The sequence below is a fragment of the Sciurus carolinensis genome, chromosome 12, assembly GCF_902686445.1.
Source record: "Sciurus carolinensis chromosome 12, mSciCar1.2, whole genome shotgun sequence".
NCBI classification, from domain to species: Eukaryota; Metazoa; Chordata; class Mammalia; order Rodentia; family Sciuridae; genus Sciurus; species Sciurus carolinensis.
In genome coordinates, this window is record NC_062224.1 from 118,440,433 (window position 1) to 118,458,133 (window position 17,701).

At 55.8% G+C, this 17,701-nt stretch overlaps 1 protein-coding gene across 1 annotated transcript in view; it reads left to right on the top strand.

The window, feature by feature from the left end:
* Positions 1–17,701, top strand: part of Rgs5 (regulator of G protein signaling 5) — a 61,031-nt gene that overhangs the window by 21,158 nt on the left and 22,172 nt on the right. Inside the window, exons 2-3 of the mRNA XM_047521053.1 lie at positions 1,010–1,120; positions 6,255–6,316. Of these exons, the coding sequence (XP_047377009.1) occupies positions 1,010–1,120; positions 6,255–6,316 (173 nt within the window). The remainder of the gene's footprint in view (positions 1–1,009; positions 1,121–6,254; positions 6,317–17,701) is intronic.

Here is a 17,701-nt window from a genome sequence, read left to right on the forward strand (position 1 = left end):
TCAGCAAGCGTCCTTGAATTCCTGAATACTTTTGATGTCAACATTGTGCCCGGCAAGGGGATGAAGGCATTAGGAATTCCACTTTCCAGTTCTCGTGTCCAGCTTGGAAACAGACACATAAGTCACACCGTCATGCAGGACGGCAGCCTGTAAAAGCTGTGCCACACGACCAGGCCAGGAGCTCTGGGTCTCTGCCTGGCTCGTCCCCTGGATCAGTGTCAAAGCTCTGCTTGGTGCTCTCCAGGCTTGGAGTAGCGGTGAGGGGAAGCAGGGCCTGAAGATGGCGTTAGGACTGGGAGTGAGAAGCCCCTCCTCTTCTCAGAGGAGCAAAGTCCAGACCACTCACGCCCGAAAATGCTGGCCACACAGGGCGGCGGAGAGCGAGGCAGGTCCCCGGCAACAAGTCCGCTCCGTGAAGGGGTGCCTCCAGCGTCCGGGGCAGGCCGGGGCAGGGGAGCAAGCCCTGTGGAGGGGAAGGTCACCCAGCAGAACACCCCGGCCCCGCAGCCGGAATGGCACACACTCATCTGGTACACGCGTCATCCTGCAGGAGGAGCTGGGGTCGGGCAGTAGGGACACTTTTTAAATGTCATGTACCTAACTGGTGGCTGGGCACAGAGCCCAGGAGGACGGGTGGACCACACAGAGCCATTACCTGTGCATCCCAGAGACGGCTCAGGCTGCACCAGCCTGGCTGGTCGTCTGGATGTACTTAAGCTCCCTGTCATTCAGCTTCCTCATTGGCAGGACGGAAACGACACTACGCTCGCTTCCGTGCAATAAAGATGAAGCATGTAAATCAATTGAGATTAAAACGGGACGATGCAAACTAACCAGGGTCACTGCAGCCGCCTGGAGGTGTGACCATCAGTCTGCGCTGGTGTCCTTCCTGTGCGACAGGAAGGAAGCAGTGACGCAGTTGTCTCTTCTCGCTCTCAGAGCAGGAGGGACTCTGCTGTTGAGTCGCAGGTGCTGGTGTGGCAGTCCTCTTCCCTTCCCTCCCTTCCAGGGCCAAGGAGATCAAGCTCAAGTTGGGCACCCTCCTGCAGAAGCCCGACTCTGCCGTCGACCTTGTCATTCCCTACGATGAGAAGGTGCAGAAGCCAGCCAAGACCCAGAAGTGAGTGAGCCCCGGGCCCCTGCTCCACAGACCTGCCCCGATCACTGCAGATCAGTCCCCCGAGAGTAGGTTGTAGATGAGTTTTCCCTATGAGTCCATTTCTGGAGCACAGTGTCAGACACGGGCCGAACACACACACACACACACACACACACACACACACACACACTCAGAAGGAAGGAGGGGAGCCTTACCTTGGGAAAGTCAGACACTCTGTAAAAAGGAGAAGCTATCTGCTCAGTTAGCCACCAGAGTGTGGTAGAAACACCGGATCTGGCGCTGGCTGGGGCCAGGAACCCTCCCAGATCACGGGCCAGGAGCCCTCAGTGACCCCTCAGCTCGCTGCCGAGCGCCGGGACGGCTGGGTGCGAGGAGTGTTTCCCTCAGGAAGGTTCTGAGGGACAGGCAGATGATCCAAGACTTGGTTTCTTCCCCAACTTGGAGACCTCCCAGGTCCACAGAGGAGTGGGTGCTGGGCTGGCCATTTCTATTCCATGCACAAGAGCTTCCCCCAGTTTTACACCTGCACTCCTGGGTTTCACTGTGTTCAGGCGAACCTAGGCACTGTGGGAAGATGCAGTCCGGGGAGCTGAGATGTCAGTTCTCACAGCGATCCCGGCCCGATGGTCCTTCTGCTGTTGCTGTTGCTCTCTCCGTTTGAAGCTGTAGGGCTCTGGGCTGACTCTGCACATGAATGCCCCTTCTGGGCTCTGAGGACCTTGGACCCTCACTGCTGTGGCCAGGCGGACTCACCCACAGCCTGCAAAGTGGGCCTGCTGAGGACCAAACACAGGGCACCATCCTTGGTCCACATGTAGACCTCCGGAAGTACTGCTGTTTAGAACCCACTGCCCACTGGCGTGCTGGGCACTGCTGCCCATGGGGCAAAGGCAGGACAGGGTTCTCAGATATGGGCTGGCACCGAGTAGCTGATTAAGGGGGCGGCGAGCGGAGCAGGACCTAGTAGGTGCCACCCCAGCCCCTGGTCACCGTCCCAACAAGAGCAGGGACCTGCAAGGATGTCAAGTTGAGCCAGGCACCCTGCAGATGGCCAACCAAGCTGGACCCAGACACACAACACAGAGTGACCCACACTCAGGCACCCTGCAGATGGCCAACCAAGCTGGACCCAGACACACAACACAACACAGAGTGACCCACACTCAGGCACCCTGCAGATGGCCAACCAAGCTGAACCCAGACAGACAGTGCAGAGTGATCCACACTCAGGCACCCTGCAGATGGCCAACCAAGCTGGACCCAGACACACAACACAAAGCGACCCAGACCAGTCACCCTGCAGATGGCCAACCAAGCTGGACCCAGACACACAACACAGAGTCAACCACACTCAGGCACCCTGCAGATGGCCAACCAAGCTGAACCCAGACAGACAACACAGAGTGACCCACACTCAGGCACCCTGCAGATGGCCAACCAAGCTGGACCCAGACACACAACACAAAGCGACCCAGACCAGTCACCCTGCAGATGGCCAACCAAGCTGGACCCAGACACACAACACAGAGTCAGCCACACTCAAGCACCCTGCAGATGGCCAACCAAGCTGGATCCAGACAGACAACACAGAGTGACCCACACTCAGGCACCCTGCAGATGGCCAACCAAGCTGGACCCAGACACACAACACAGAGTCAGCCACACTCAGGCACCCTGCAGATGACCAACCAAGCTGAACCCAGACAGACAACACAGAGTGACCCACACTCAGGCACCCTGCAGATGGCCAACCAAGCTGGACCCAGACACACAACACAGAGAGACCCAGACCAGTCACCCTGCAGATGGCCAACCAAGCTGGACCCAGACAGACAACACAGAGTGACCCACATTCAGGCACCCTGCAGATGGCCAACCAAGCTGGACCCAGACAGACAACACAGAGTGACCCACACTCAGGCACCCTGCAGATGGCCAATCAAGCTGGACCCAGACAGACAACACAAAGCGACCCACATTCAGGCAGTCTGTAGATGGCCAACCAAGCTGGACCCGGACAGACAACACAGAGTGACCCACACTCAGGCACCCTTCAGATGGCCAACGAGCTGGACCCAGACACACAACACAAAGCGACCCACATTCAGGCAGTCTGTAGATGGCCAACCAAGCTGGACCCGGACAGACAACACAGAGTGACCCACACTCAGGCACCCTTCAGATGGCCAACCAAGCTGGACCCAGACACACAACACAAAGCGACCCACATTCAGGCAGTCTGTAGATGGCCAACCAAGCTGGACCCAGACAGACAACACAGAGTGACCCACACTCAGGCACCCTGCAGATGGCCAACCAAGCTGGACCCAGACAGACAACACAAAGCGACCCACATTCAGGCACCCTGCAGATGGCCAACCAAGCTGGACCCAGACACACAACACAAAGCGACCCACATTCAGGCACCCTGCAGATGGCCAACCAAGCTGGACCCAGACAGACAACACAGAGAGACCCAGACCAGTCACCCTGCAGATGGCCAACCAAGCTGGACCCAGACAGACAAGACAGAGTGACCCACACTCAGTCACCCTGCAGATGGCCAACCAAGCTGGACCCAGACAGACAACACAGAGTGACCCACACTCAGGCACCCTGCAGATGGCCAACCAAGCTGGACCCAGACAGACAACACAGAGTGACCCACACTCAGGCACCCTGCAGATGGCCAACCAAGCTGGACCCGGACAGACAACACAGAGTGACCCACACTCAGGCACCCTGCAGATGGCCAACGAGCTGGACCCAGACAGACAGTGCAGAGTGACCCACACTGTGTAGGGTGCTGAGCGCCCACGACCCCCCAGGGCCACAGCCCATGCATGCGGAACCACCAGCAGGCGTGACCATGGCTCCTCGCATGTCGCTGGCTGTGCCTTCCAGGAGCAAGCCTGTCTCTGGGGACAATGGCCGATATTCACGTACTGTGCCTGGACTCCTCAATTGCAGGGCACCCTGCAGTGCCTTCGGCTCATGACCAGCCCCAGGCCTGTGAAGACTTGCTGAGTCCTTACCCGTGGCCACCATTGCCCTGGGCACCATGGCTGGGACACCAGTGGGGAACGCTGGCCCTTTTCCATCCTGTGTGTGGACCCAACGGCAGACATCTCTTGCCCTCAGGAGATGCTCATGCTTTAGCTGCTGGTGTGCAGGTTGGGTTGCTAGCCCAGGGCAGGGCAGGGGAAGGTTCTCCCGAAGGTCCTGATCTCCCAGGCAGTGGGTGCACCATGGTGTCAGTGAGATCAGGCAGGCAGGTGGGAGAGTGGACAGGAGGGGCTACCAGTTGAGATGGCCCCTGAACCAAGGCACTTGGCCTTGTCAGACCTGCAGTCCACCCCTCCGCTGAGGCCATCCATTTGAACCAGCCCCCCCACACACACACGGAGGGCGCGCGCCCCCTGGTCCGCTCTGACCTTTAGCCCAGGATGCTGACTGGTCCCTGCATCTGTCTTGTTTCCTGAGAAGTTGGACGTAATGAGGGCTGGCTCACCTGAGAACCAGGAGGAACCTCTGCTGCCTCCCAGGCTGCTGTCAGGACGGGCTGTGGGGCTGTGTCTGCCTGGCTGCCTTACCTCCCCGTGGACCAACCTGGCCCTGAGTGGGCCCTGCAGGTCCTCTCCAGGACTGATCTGGGCTGTGATGTGCTGCTGGCATGGACACTGTCCAGCTCCGACAAGACCACTGGGGAGAGACTGGCTTTGGCAGCATGCTGACGTTGGGTGCACCTGAGGGTGCTCAGACTGCTGCCCCCCACGTCTCCACACCCCCAGAAGAAAGGGCCCAGGGAAGTGACTTCATTTCATGAGCATACTCGAGTTAGGAGGTTCAGCAAGCGAACCAGGCCTTTCTCTTGCTCGAGCCGATTTCTTTTGTCCAGTAATTTAATGTCCCGCTGCTTCTGTGCGTACTCTGACGTGATGTGTGACTATTAAGTGCAAAATATGGAGCTCACTGTAGTGAAGAAATCAGGGTCTACAGGCCTGGTGATGGCCACATAGGTGCAAAGGAGCACATTCGTAGGGAGAGTCTCAGTACGAAGCTCTGCAGAAGAGCCAAAGGGAGTCGTTGACCTTTTAGGTCAGCAAAAAAGTGAAGCAGGACGCACAGGCACTCACGTCCACGCCATTCCCCCGTCCCTCTGTGCTGGCTGGAGGAAGAGGGCCGAGACGGCGGCTCACGTGCTCAGTCTGTGGGAGCTCCTTCCGCCCCAGTCTGCGCATGCTCTGTCGTGGGGAACTGGAGTCGGAGGTCAGCGCAGCGCTCAGCACGCATAGACAGCGGAGGCTGCATCTCGGCCCCCAGGACGAGGACCCACGGCTGTGCCAACCTCAGCTGCTGGCCTGAATCATTAAAAGGTCACGCACTATTCCTCAGACTAGAAGCAGGGCCTCCCTGGGCTGTCTGCAGAGTCCGGGGTGATGCCAGAGCTAAGAACCCCCCAGCCCACAATGCCCGCCTGTCTGGTCTGGAGCAGGGAGTGGGACACCTCCCAGATGAGGCCCGCAGGACCCTGGCACTGCCAGGAGCGGGGAGCTGGCAGGAAGGGATGGGCACTGAGATGAATCACCAGACAGGACTCGGCGACCGGCCGCCATTCTCCTGAGTCAGTGCCCCTCGCGTTTGTGACAAATTCCATTCCAGGTGTGCAAACTGTGTTTCTCAAAATAGTCCCCTGTTCTAATTAGACAGGGAAAATGTGGATTTTTAAAATGCAGACTCGCTATGATCATTTCCCAGCATGAGGCAGATCACACCCCATCGTTCTCTAGCCTTGCTGATAGCCTGGGGTCAGGGACACGGAGCCCCAGGCTCCGCAGAGCAAATGGGTGAGGTGGAGAGGAGCTCAGCGGTGACGGGCGGAGTGCTCCCGCGGGACCCACGGAACGTGAGGCTGGCGCTGTGACCAGCAGACAGACCCAGCTCACGCGCCCAGAGACGAAGATCTGCCCGGGGACACAGCAAGGCAGTCGCTGACCGACGGGACCCATGGCTAGGAAACCACCCGCTGTCCTTGTCCCAGGACGGCCAGGGGCATCGCCGACTCGGCAGGGCCACGGCACTGCCAACCTGGCTGCCCGCCCAGGCCTGCTCTCACTGGCCTTCCTCTCCTCAGGCCCTCGCGGGAGGAGGCTCTGCAGTGGCGCGACTCGCTGGACGGGCTCCTGAAGGATGGCCGTAAGTGCTTGGGGCCAGGGGCTGGCGCCCGCTGACCTGCCCCTTCTCCTCTCTGCGACCCTCCAGTCCTGCTAGTGGTCTCCCTGGGGAGGCTGGCGCGGGATGCGGCAGTGCTGTGACCAGGAGGGCGAGGAAGGTGGAGCGTGGGGACAGGCCCGGTGCCCAGGGAGGCAGGGCGCAGGCTGCGTGCCCTCTGCCTGCTGCCGCAGGGGCAGTCAGGTGGCTGGGCCCACGTGCTGCTGCCTGTGTTCTCCAGAGGCCAGGACTCCCTGTGGGCAGGCTGGCCTTGACCTCCTGGGCCCCAGTGATCCTCCACCTCAGCCTCCAGGGCAGCTGGACTCCAGGCACTGTCCACCACACCTAGATGACCTGTGTGCTTCTTCAGTGCTCATCAGAAAAGAGCGAGGCTCCTGGGCACGGTGGTTCATGCCTGTGATCCCAGCAGCTTGGGAGGCTGAGGCTGGAGGATGGCAAGTTCAAAGCCAGCCTCAGCAACTTAGTGAGGTCCTGAGCAACTTGGTAAGAACTTGTCTCAAAATAAAACATAGAAAAAGGGCTGGGGGTGTGGCTCAGTGGTTAAGAACCCCTGGGTTCAACCCCTGGTACCGAAGAAAAGAACAGGGTGCTGCCTGCTCGGCTCTGCTTGGGTCAGGAAGGACCCACCCACCACAGGTCAGCGGTGCGCCCTGTCAGACTGCTCTCCAGCTCTCGGGACGCCACTGGGGCTGCCGCCCCTCTGCCTCGGTTCCCTCTCAGGCAGCAGGCCTCCTTCAGCTTCACTCAGGAGGTGACTGGCGCAGGAGGGCTCCTGCCCACACCAGTGCCACCTGGTACACCTGCCTGCCCACCCTGCCCTCAGCAATCCCCAGGCTCCTCTGCCGACTATGAGTTCCAGTGTTCAAGGTTCACCACGCTGCAGAAGACATGTTTGGGTAACCCTAAGTTGGCGGCTGGCGTTGAGCCAAGAGGTGGCGCATAGTTAGTGTTAACACAGCGTGATCTACTTCTGCCTGATTAGTTAATGTCTCCTCTGCACTAGTGGTCAGCAGATGTTTCTCATTCTTAATTGGTACCGTGGCACATGCTCCAACTGTGCTACTTAATCCTAAACTGATTGGCTGCCTTAGGTACATAAGACACACCTATAGGAAACACCACGGATAACCAGATAAGCACGGATAAGCAACGGTTAAGCAGCACCTCTGAATGATGGCAGAACGCAGGTTGCAGATTGCAGAATGGAGAAGTAAAGCCACACCTCTAGATAGCAGAGGGAAGGATGCAGGATGCACCTTTAAGAAGAAGCAGCAGAACTAAGAAGTAGCATCTCTGAAAATGTAGCCTCTCTGATAAGCAAAGACTCTCTCTTGGGCAAAGCCTCTCTCTCTCCTCTCAAAGACTCTTTCTCTCTTATGCAAAGCCTTTCTCTCTCTCTCCTCTCAAAGCCTCTCTTCCTCTATAAACTAGGGAGTAAACAAGCAAGAAAGCAGTCCACTAAAAAGAAAGATAGTAGAAGTAGTTCGTTTCCACCTCCCATAAATACCCGCAGGACTGTTGCTGCAGGCGGTAACAAATATCTGCAGGACTGTTGGCGTGGGCGGTGACACCACGCTGCTGCACAGCTGGTCCTGGGAAGCTGAACTGATCTCTGCACATGGGACGGCTACGTGCTGCCTGCGGCTGGTGTATCTTGGGCTCACATGTCAGTGCCAAACCCACCCCTCCTGCAGGGTAACCCAACACGACCTGGCTAGTCTCCCTCCACCTGCAAACTATCAGCACCCTCTGCCAACACAGCGCCACGCAGCTGCCCTGCCTGGGTCTCTTCTGTGTGCAGTGTCTTCCCTCTGTGACGGTGGGCTCACTGGAGTGGGTGGGCCTTCCATCTGCACGGCTCTGCCAAGGAGGAGCAGTGAGGGAGACAAGGGCTTGTGGCCAGGGTGCTCTTACAATGTGACTCAGCTTACAGTGCCAGCCCTGGTTTCTCCATCTTAACAAGGGTGCAGGAGAGACTTCTTAGATGGTGAGCCGAAGTAGGCAGCAGTGGCTAAGGGTCATTTCTCAAGGATCCTGTGCCCACAGGCATTGCTCACAGGACCCTGTGCCTACCAGGCATTTCCCAGGGGACCCTGTGCCCACAGGCATTTCTCAGAGGACCCTGTGCCCACCAGGCATTTCTCAGAGGACCCTGTGCCCACCAGGCATTTCTCAGAGAACCCTGTGCCCACCAGGCATTTCTCAGAGGACCCTGTGCCCACCAGGCATTTCTCAGAGGACCCTGTGCCCACAGGCAATGCTCACAGGACCCTGTGCCCACCAGGCATTTCCCAGGGGACCCTGTGCCCACCAGGCATTTCCCAGGGGACCCTGTGTCCACCAGGCATTTCTCAGAGGACCCTGTGCCCACCAGGCATTTCCCAGGGGACCCTGTGCCCACCAGGCATTCCTCACTGAACCCTGTGCCCACCGTGCACATCCCAGAGGACCCCATGCCCACAAGGCATTTCTCAGAGGACCTGGTGTCCATCTTCAGGACCCTGTGCCCGGTCACAGGACTGTGGTGTCTGTTGGGCGCAGGACTGACGTGTGGTGTGTGAACGTCTTGTTCGGCCGGAGACCGTCTGCCCCAGCAGCAGGCTCAATCTCTCGCTTTGGAGACTGATCTCCACAGTCTGTAATTTGGAGCTTTTCAAAATCTTACTCATTTCTGATTCACTTTTTACTTCTTGTACTAAATAGAGTCCCATCCTCTAACACATGTAAAGTTCAGAACATATTTATTAAGCAAATGAGCGGATGAATTAACTTGCTTCTTGGGACCACGAGGTTGGTTAGAAGGAAAGTGCTGATGTCCATCTGGTGCCCTCCTCAGCCGGCTGCGGCACTGCCCGCCCAGGCGGCTTCTCCCCGGTAGCTTTGGTGCCAGCAGCAGTTCCACAGAGCACAGGTGAATTCCACGCGCCCTGGACGGGACCCCTGCTGCTGCCCAGAGCCCTAGTGAGCAGAGCCACCCCGTGTTTCAGGAGGACAGACACTCCCTGCCACCCTCGGCCCTTTCCCAGGGCCACGCGCTGAGGCATTTCAGGCTCCTAAGGGTCGGGCACGAGGAGTAAGGAGTCTGCAGAGGACCCGAGCGGCTGGGCCCACGTGTCACAGTGCAACGCCTGCTTCTCCAAGGGAAGGCCTGTCTCCACGTGGGACTCGTGTGCACGTGTACACATGGGTGTGTCGATGTAACGGCACACCGAGCTTCTAGTGGAGACAACGATGTGTTTTAGAGTTACATGTGTCATGTGGGCCTACTGTGTGTGTCTGTGTTTGTGTAATGTGTGTGTCTGTGGATATTATGTGTGTGTTTGTGGACATAATGTATGTGTCTTCTTGTGGACACAGTGTGTGTGTGTGTTCATGTAATCTTAAGCTCCAGATAATTATCCTCTAAAATGATTTGTATTTTTAAGGCCTGGGCAACTTATCTCCTCAAAGCAATAAACAGTAAGCGCCCAGTAAACTTTCTAGTCTGCTTTTCCTTTGAAGGGCCACCTGTCCTTTCCACCAGCTCGAGTAGAAAAGGGCATTTAGGTGAGGGTGGGGAAGATCTCAGAAACAGGGAGAGGCCCGTGGGCGAGGCTGAGAGTTTCGCCTGTTTTTCAATGCTGTGGTGACCCTTTCTTCCCTCTTTCTGAGTCTGCATCTCTCCAGGACTCTTCCTTCTCCACCTTTCTGGCCACTCTGTATCTGCCCTGTGCCTTTGGACTCCTCCCAGGGAAGAACCCCCAAATGATAGGCAACCCCCATAGCACTGCCCAGCATCACCAACCAGAGAACCACATCTGACCATTTTCCCACACAGCAGCTGCTGTGCCTCATGGGTAACTAAGCACAACTGCATATTTGATTCTTGTGAGCTGTTCTGACTCAAATCCTCCAAAACTAACAGTCTCTCATCAGAAAAGATCTAAGATAGCTGTGATCAATTCAAGCCATAGGAGGAAGACAGAAAAAAAAATGCTTCTACAATTCAACAATCCCTCTGTGCAGTTCCAGTATGATAAATGTAAACCATTTAGACTTGGAGGACAACATCCTGTTGGTTTAAAGGGCAACTGCTAATGTAGGATATTCTGGGCTAATGTAGGACATTCCCTCTCCATTTGATTTGCTCACCAAAGCATTCCATACAATGTTTCTTATTTTTTTCTTGAATGGAAATAAAATTAAATGGTACCAATCCTCTAAAAAATGAAATATTAAAGTGACTACTCAAACTTTGGTAACTAGCAAGAGTCCTGTTACCTTTTCTTTTTAAAAAATAATTTCCAATCATGCAGTGTGTTTGATTCTGTTCTGAAGTACACCAACTCCTTACATATTCTGCTTCTGTTCTATACGCAGCATAGTCTGTTCCATTAGTAGGTTCCTGGGAGAACATAAACAGAATGCTGTTTTCAAACACAAAATAGATTGCTCATGGGACCTTCTGTAAGACAGTTACAGAAAATAATTCCACCACATGACCATTTCAAAGAACACGGAAGAATGGATCACTCAGGTGGCAGAAACATTTCAAGTGGTTCTTCTTTCCCCCCAAGTTCAAAAACTAGAATGGTTCCTAAACTCCTGAGACACGATGGATTCTCTAATGGGGAGAGAAGCAGCATGAATCAGGCACATCTCTCTTCCATCTGTGCCTGTTCCTGGACCAGGTGCAACTCCTCTCTTCCATCAGTGTTCTCCCTGGACCAGACCCATCTCCACTCTTCCATCTGTGTTCTCCCCTGGACCAGACCCTTCTCCTCTCTTCCATCTGTGTACTCCCCTGGACCGGACCCATCTCCTCTCTTCCATCTGTGTTCTCCCCTGGACCAGACCCATCTCCTCTCTTCCATCTGTGTTCTCCCCTGGACCAGACCCATCTCCTCTCTTCCATCTCTGTGCTCTCCTGGACCAGACCCATCTCCTCTCTTCCATCTGTGTTCTCCCCTGGACCAGACCCATCTCCTCTCTTCCATCTCTGTGCTCTCCTGGACCAGACCCATCTCCTCTCTTCCATCAGTGTTCTCCCTGGACCAGACCCATCTCCTCTGTTCCATCTGTGATCTCCCCTGGACCAGACCCTTCTCCTCTCTTCCATCTGTGTGCTCTCCTGAACCAGACCCATCTCCTCTCTTCCATCTGTGTGCTCTCCTGGACCAGGTACATCTCCTCTCTTCCATCTGTGTGCTCTCCTGGACCAGACCGATCTCCTCTCTTCCTTCTGTGTTCTCCCCTAGACCAGGCCCATCTCCTCTCTTCCATCAGTGTTCTCCCTGAACCAGACCCATCTCCTCTCTTCCATCTGTGTGCTCCCCTAGACCAGACCCTTCTCCTTTCTTCCATCTGTGTGCTCTCCTGAACCAGACCCATCTCCTCTCTTCCATCTGTGTTCTCCCCTAGACCAGACCCATCTCCTCTCTTCCATCTGTGTGCTCCCCTGGACCAGACCCATCTCCTCTCTTCCATCTGTGTGCTCTCCTAAACCAGACCCATCTCCTCTCTTCCATCTGTGTTCTCCCCTAGACCAGACCCATCTTCTCTCTCCCATCTGTGTTCTCCCCTGGACCAGGCCCATCTCCTCTCTTCCATCAGTGTTCTCCCTGGACCAGACACATCTCCTCTCTTCCACCTCTATTCACCCCTGGACCAGACCCATCTCCTCTTTCCATCTGTGTTCTCGCTAGACCAGACCCATCTCCTCTCTTCCATCTGTGTTCTCCCCTGGACCAGACCCATCTCCTCTCTTCCTTCTGTGTTCTCCCCTGAACCAGACCCTTCTCCTCTCTTCAATCTGTGTGCTCTCCTGGACCAGACGCATCTACTCTCTTCCATCTGTGTTCTCCCCTGAACCAGACCCTTCACCTCTCTTCCATTTGTGTGCTCTCCTGGACCAGATCCAACTCCTCTCTTCCATCTGTGTTCTCCCCTGGACCAGGCCCATCTCCTCTCTTCCATCTTTGCTCTCCCCTGGTCAAGGCCCATCTCCACTCTTCCATCTGTGTTCTCCCCTGGACAAGGCCCATCTCCTCTCTTCCATCTGTGTTCTCCCCTGAACCAGACCCTTCTCCTCTCTTCCATCTGTGTGCTCTCCTGGACCAGATCCATCTCCTCTCTTCCATCTGTCTGCTCTCCTGGACCAGGTCCATCTCCTCTCTTCCATCTGTGTCCCCCCCTTGGACCAGATCCATCTCATCTCTTCCATCTGTGTGCTCTCCTGGACCAGACCCAACTCCTCTCTTCCATCTGTGTGTCCTCCTGGACCAGACCCAACTCCTCTCTTCCATCTGTGTTCCTCCTGGACCAGACCCATCTCCTCTCTTCCATCTGTGTGCTCTTCTGGACCAGACCCATCACCTCTCTTCCATCTGTGTGTTCTCCTGGACCAGGCCCATCTCCACTCTTCCATCTGTGTGTTCTCCTGGACCAGAACCATCTCCTCTCTTCCATCTGTGTGCTCTCCTGGACCAGGCCCATCTCCACTCTTCCATCTGTGTGCTCTCCTGGACCAGGCCCATTTCCTCTCTTCTATATGTGTGCTCTCCTGGACCAGACCCATCTTCACTCTTCCATCTGTGTGCTCCCCTGGACCAGACCCATCTCCTCTCTTCTATATGTGTGCTCTCCTGAACCAGACCCATCTCCTCTCTTACATCTGTGTGCTCTCCTGGACCAGGTACATCTCCTCTCTTCCATCTGTGTTCTCCCCTGGACCAGACCCATCTCCTCTCTTCCATCTCTGTGCTCTCCTGGAGCAGACCCATCTTCACTCTTCCATCTGTGTTCTCCCCTGGACCAGACCCATCTCCTCTCTTCCATGTGTTCTCTCCTGGACCAGACCCATCTCCTCTCTTCCTTCTGTGTTTCTCCCTGGACCAGACCCATCTCCTCTCTTCCTTCTGTGTTCTCCCCTGGACCAGACCCATCTCCTCTCTTCCAAATGTGTGCTCCCCTAGACCAGACCCATCTCCTCTCTTCCATCTCTCTGCTCCCCTGGACCAGACCCATCTCCTCTCTTCCTTCTGTGTTCTCCCTGGACTAGACCCGTCTCCTCTCTTCCTTCTGTGTTCTCCCTGGACTAGACCCGTCTCCTCTCTTCCTTCTGTGTTCTCCCCTGGAGCCGACCCTTCTCTTCTCTTCCATCTGTGTGCTCTCCTGGACCAGGCCCATCTCCTCTCTTCTATCTGTGTTCTCCCCTGGAGCAGACCCTTCTCCTCTCTTCCATTGGTGTGCTCTCCTGGACCAGGCACATCTCCTCTTTTCTTTCTGTGTTCTCCCCTGGAACAGGCCCATCTCCTCTCTTCCTTGTGCGTTCCTCCTGGACCAGGTGCATTTCGTCTCTTCTATCTGTGTGCCTCCTGGACCAGGCCCATCTCCTCTCTTCCATCTGTGTGCTCCCCTGGACCAGACCCATCTCCTCCCTTCCATCTCTGTGCTCTCCTGGAGCAGACCCATCTTCACTCTTCCATCTGTGTTCTCCCCTGGACCAGACCCATCTCCTCTCTTCCATGTGTGTGCTCTCCTGGACCAGACCCATCTCCTCTCTTCCTTCTGTGTTCTCCCCGGATCAGAAACATCTCCTCTCTTCCTTCTGTGTTCACCCTGGACCAGACCCTTCTCCTCTCTTCCATCTGTGTGCTCTCCTGGACCAGACCCATCTCCTCTCTTCCATCTGTGTTCTCCCCTGGACCAGACCCATCTCCTCTCTTCCTTCTGTGTTCTCCCCTGGACCAGACCCATCTCCTCTCTTCCATCTGTGTTCTCCCCTGGACCAGACCCATCTCCTCTCTTCCTTCTGTGTTCTCCCCTGGACCAGACCCATCTCCTCTCTTCCTTCTGTGTTCTCCCCTGGACCAGACCCATCTCCTCTCTTCCATCTGTGTGCTCTCCTGGACCAGACCCATCTCCTCTCTTCCATCTGTGTTCTCCCCTGGAGCAGACCCATCTCCTCTCTTCCATCTCTGTGCTCTCCTGGACCAGACCCATCTCCTCTCTTCCATCAGTGTTCTCCCTGGACCAGACCCATCTCCTCTGTTCCATCTGTGATCTCCCCTGGACCAGACCCTTCTCCTCTCTTCCATCTGTGTGCTCTCCTGAACCAGACCCATCTCCTCTCTTCCATCTGTGTGCTCTCCTGGACCAGGTACATCTCCTCTCTTCCATCTGTGTGCTCTCCTGGACCAGACCGATCTCCTCTCTTCCTTCTGTGTTCTCCCCTAGACCAGGCCCATCTCCTCTCTTCCATCAGTGTTCTCCCTGAACCAGACCCATCTCCTCTCTTCCATCTGTGTGCTCCCCTAGACCAGACCCTTCTCCTTTCTTCCATCTGTGTGCTCTCCTGAACCAGACCCATCTCCTCTCTTCCATCTGTGTTCTCTCCTAGACCAGACCCATCTCCTCTCTTCCATCTGTGTGCTCCCCTGGACCAGACCCATCTCCTCTCTTCCATCTGTGTGCTCTCCTAAACCAGACCCATCTCCTCTCTTCCATCTGTGTTCTCCCCTAGACCAGACCCATCTTCTCTCTCCCATCTGTGTTCTCCCCTGGACCAGGCCCATCTCCTCTCTTCCATCAGTGTTCTCCCTGGACCAGACACATCTCCTCTCTTCCACCTCTATTCACCCCTGGACCAGACCCATCTCCTCTTTCCATCTGTGTTCTCGCTAGACCAGACCCATCTCCTCTCTTCCATCTGTGTTCTCCCCTGGACCAGAGCCATCTCCTCTCTTCCTTCTGTGTTCTCCCTGAACCAGACCCTTCTCCTCTCTTCAATCTGTGTGCTCTCCTGAACCAGACCCATCTCCTCTCTTCCTTCTTTGTTCTCCCCTGAACCAGACCCTTCACCTCTCTTCCATTTGTGTGCTCTCCTGGACCAGATCCAACTCCTCTCTTCCATCTGTGTTCTCCCCTGGACCAGGCCCATCTCCTCTCTTCCATCTTTGCTCTCCCCTGGTCAAGGCCCATCTCCACTCTTCCATCTGTGTTCTCCCCTGGACAAGGCCCATCTCCTCTCTTCCATCTGTGTTCTCCCCTGAACCAGACCCTTCTCCTCTCTTCCATCTGTGTGCTCTCCTGGACCAGATCCATCTCCTCTCTTCCATCTGTCTGCTCTCCTGGACCAGGTCCATCTCCTCTCTTCCATCTGTGTCCCCCCCTTGGACCAGATCCATCTCATCTCTTCCATCTGTGTGCTCTCCTGGACCAGACCCAACTCCTCTCTTCCATCTGTGTGTCCTCCTGGACCAGACCCAACTCCTCTCTTCCATCTGTGTTCCTCCTGGACCAGACCCATCTCCTCTCTTCCATCTGTGTGCTCTTCTGGACCAGACCCATCACCTCTCTTCCATCTGTGTGTTCTCCTGGACCAGGCCCATCTCCACTCTTCCATCTGTGTGTTCTCCTGGACCAGAACCATCTCCTCTCTTCCATCTGTGTGCTCTCCTGGACCAGGCCCATCTCCACTCTTCCATCTGTGTGCTCTCCTGGACCAGGCCCATTTCCTCTCTTCTATATGTGTGCTCTCCTGGACCAGACCCATCTTCACTCTTCCATCTGTGTGCTCCCCTGGACCAGACCCATCTCCTCTCTTCTATATGTGTGCTCTCCTGAACCAGACCCATCTCCTCTCTTACATCTGTGTGCTCTCCTGGACCAGGTACATCTCCTCTCTTCCATCTGTGTTCTCCCCTGGACCAGACCCATCTCCTCTCTTCCATCTCTGTGCTCTCCTGGAGCAGACCCATCTTCACTCTTCCATCTGTGTTCTCCCCTGGACCAGACCCATCTCCTCTCTTCCATGTGTTCTCTCCTGGACCAGACCCATCTCCTCTCTTCCTTCTGTGTTCTCCCTGGACCAGACCCATCTCCTCTCTTCCTTCTGTGTTCTCCCCTGGACCAGACCCATCTCCTCTCTTCCAAATGTGTGCTCCCCTAGACCAGACCCATCTCCTCTCTTCCATCTCTCTGCTCCCCTGGACCAGACCCATCTCCTCTCTTCCTTCTGTGTTCTCCCTGGACTAGACCCGTCTCCTCTCTTCCTTCTGTGTTCTCCCTGGACTAGACCCGTCTCCTCTCTTCCTTCTGTGTTCTCCCCTGGAGCCGACCCTTCTCTTCTCTTCCATCTGTGTGCTCTCCTGGACCAGGCCCATCTCCTCTCTTCTATCTGTGTTCTCCCCTGGAGCAGACCCTTCTCCTCTCTTCCATTGGTGTGCTCTCCTGGACCAGGCACATCTCCTCTTTTCTTTCTGTGTTCTCCCCTGGAACAGGCCCATCTCCTCTCTTCCTTGTGCGTTCCTCCTGGACCAGGTGCATTTCGTCTCTTCTATCTGTGTGCCTCCTGGACCAGGCCCATCTCCTCTCTTCCATCTGTGTGCTCCCCTGGACCAGACCCATCTCCTCCCTTCCATCTCTGTGCTCTCCTGGAGCAGACCCATCTTCACTCTTCCATCTGTGTTCTCCCCTGGACCAGACCCATCTCCTCTCTTCCATGTGTGTGCTCTCCTGGACCAGACCCATCTCCTCTCTTCCTTCTGTGTTCTCCCCGGATCAGAACCATCTCCTCTCTTCCTTCTGTGTTCACCCTGGACCAGACCCTTCTCCTCTCTTCCATCTGTGTGCTCTCCTGGACCAGACCCATCTCCTCTCTTCCATCTGTGTTCTCCCCTGGACCAGACCCATCTCCTCTCTTCCTTCTGTGTTCTCCCCTGGACCAGACCCATCTCCTCTCTTCCATCTGTGTGCTCTCCTGGACCAGACCCATCTCCTCTCTTCCTTCTGTGTTCTCCCGGAAGCAGACCCATCTCCTCTCTTCCTTCTGTGTTCTCCCCTGGACCAGACCCTTCTCCTCTCTTCCATCTGTGTGCTCTCCTGGACCAGGCCCATCTCCTCTCTTCCATCTGTGTTCTCCCCTGGAGCAGACCCTTCTCCTCTCTTCCATTGGTGTGCTCTCCTGGACCAGGCACATCTCCTCTTTTCTTTCTTTGTTCTCCCCTGGAACAGGCCCATCTCCTCTCTTCCTTGTGCGTTCCTCCTGGACCAGGTGCATTTCGTCTCTTCTATCTGTGTGCCTCCTGGACCAGACCCATCTCCTCTCTTCCATCTGTGTGCTCTCCTGGACCAGGTACATCCCCTCTCTTCCATCTGTGTTCTCCCCTGGACCAGACCCATCTCCTCTCTTCCATCTGTGTGCTCTCCCGGACCAGGCACATCTCTTCTCTTCCATCTGTGTTCTCCCCTGGACCAGACCCTTCTCCTCTCTTCCAAATGTGTGCTCCCCTAGACCAGACCCATCTCCTCTCTTCCATCTCTCTGCTCCCCTGGACCAGACCTATCTCCTCTCTTCCTTCTGTGTTC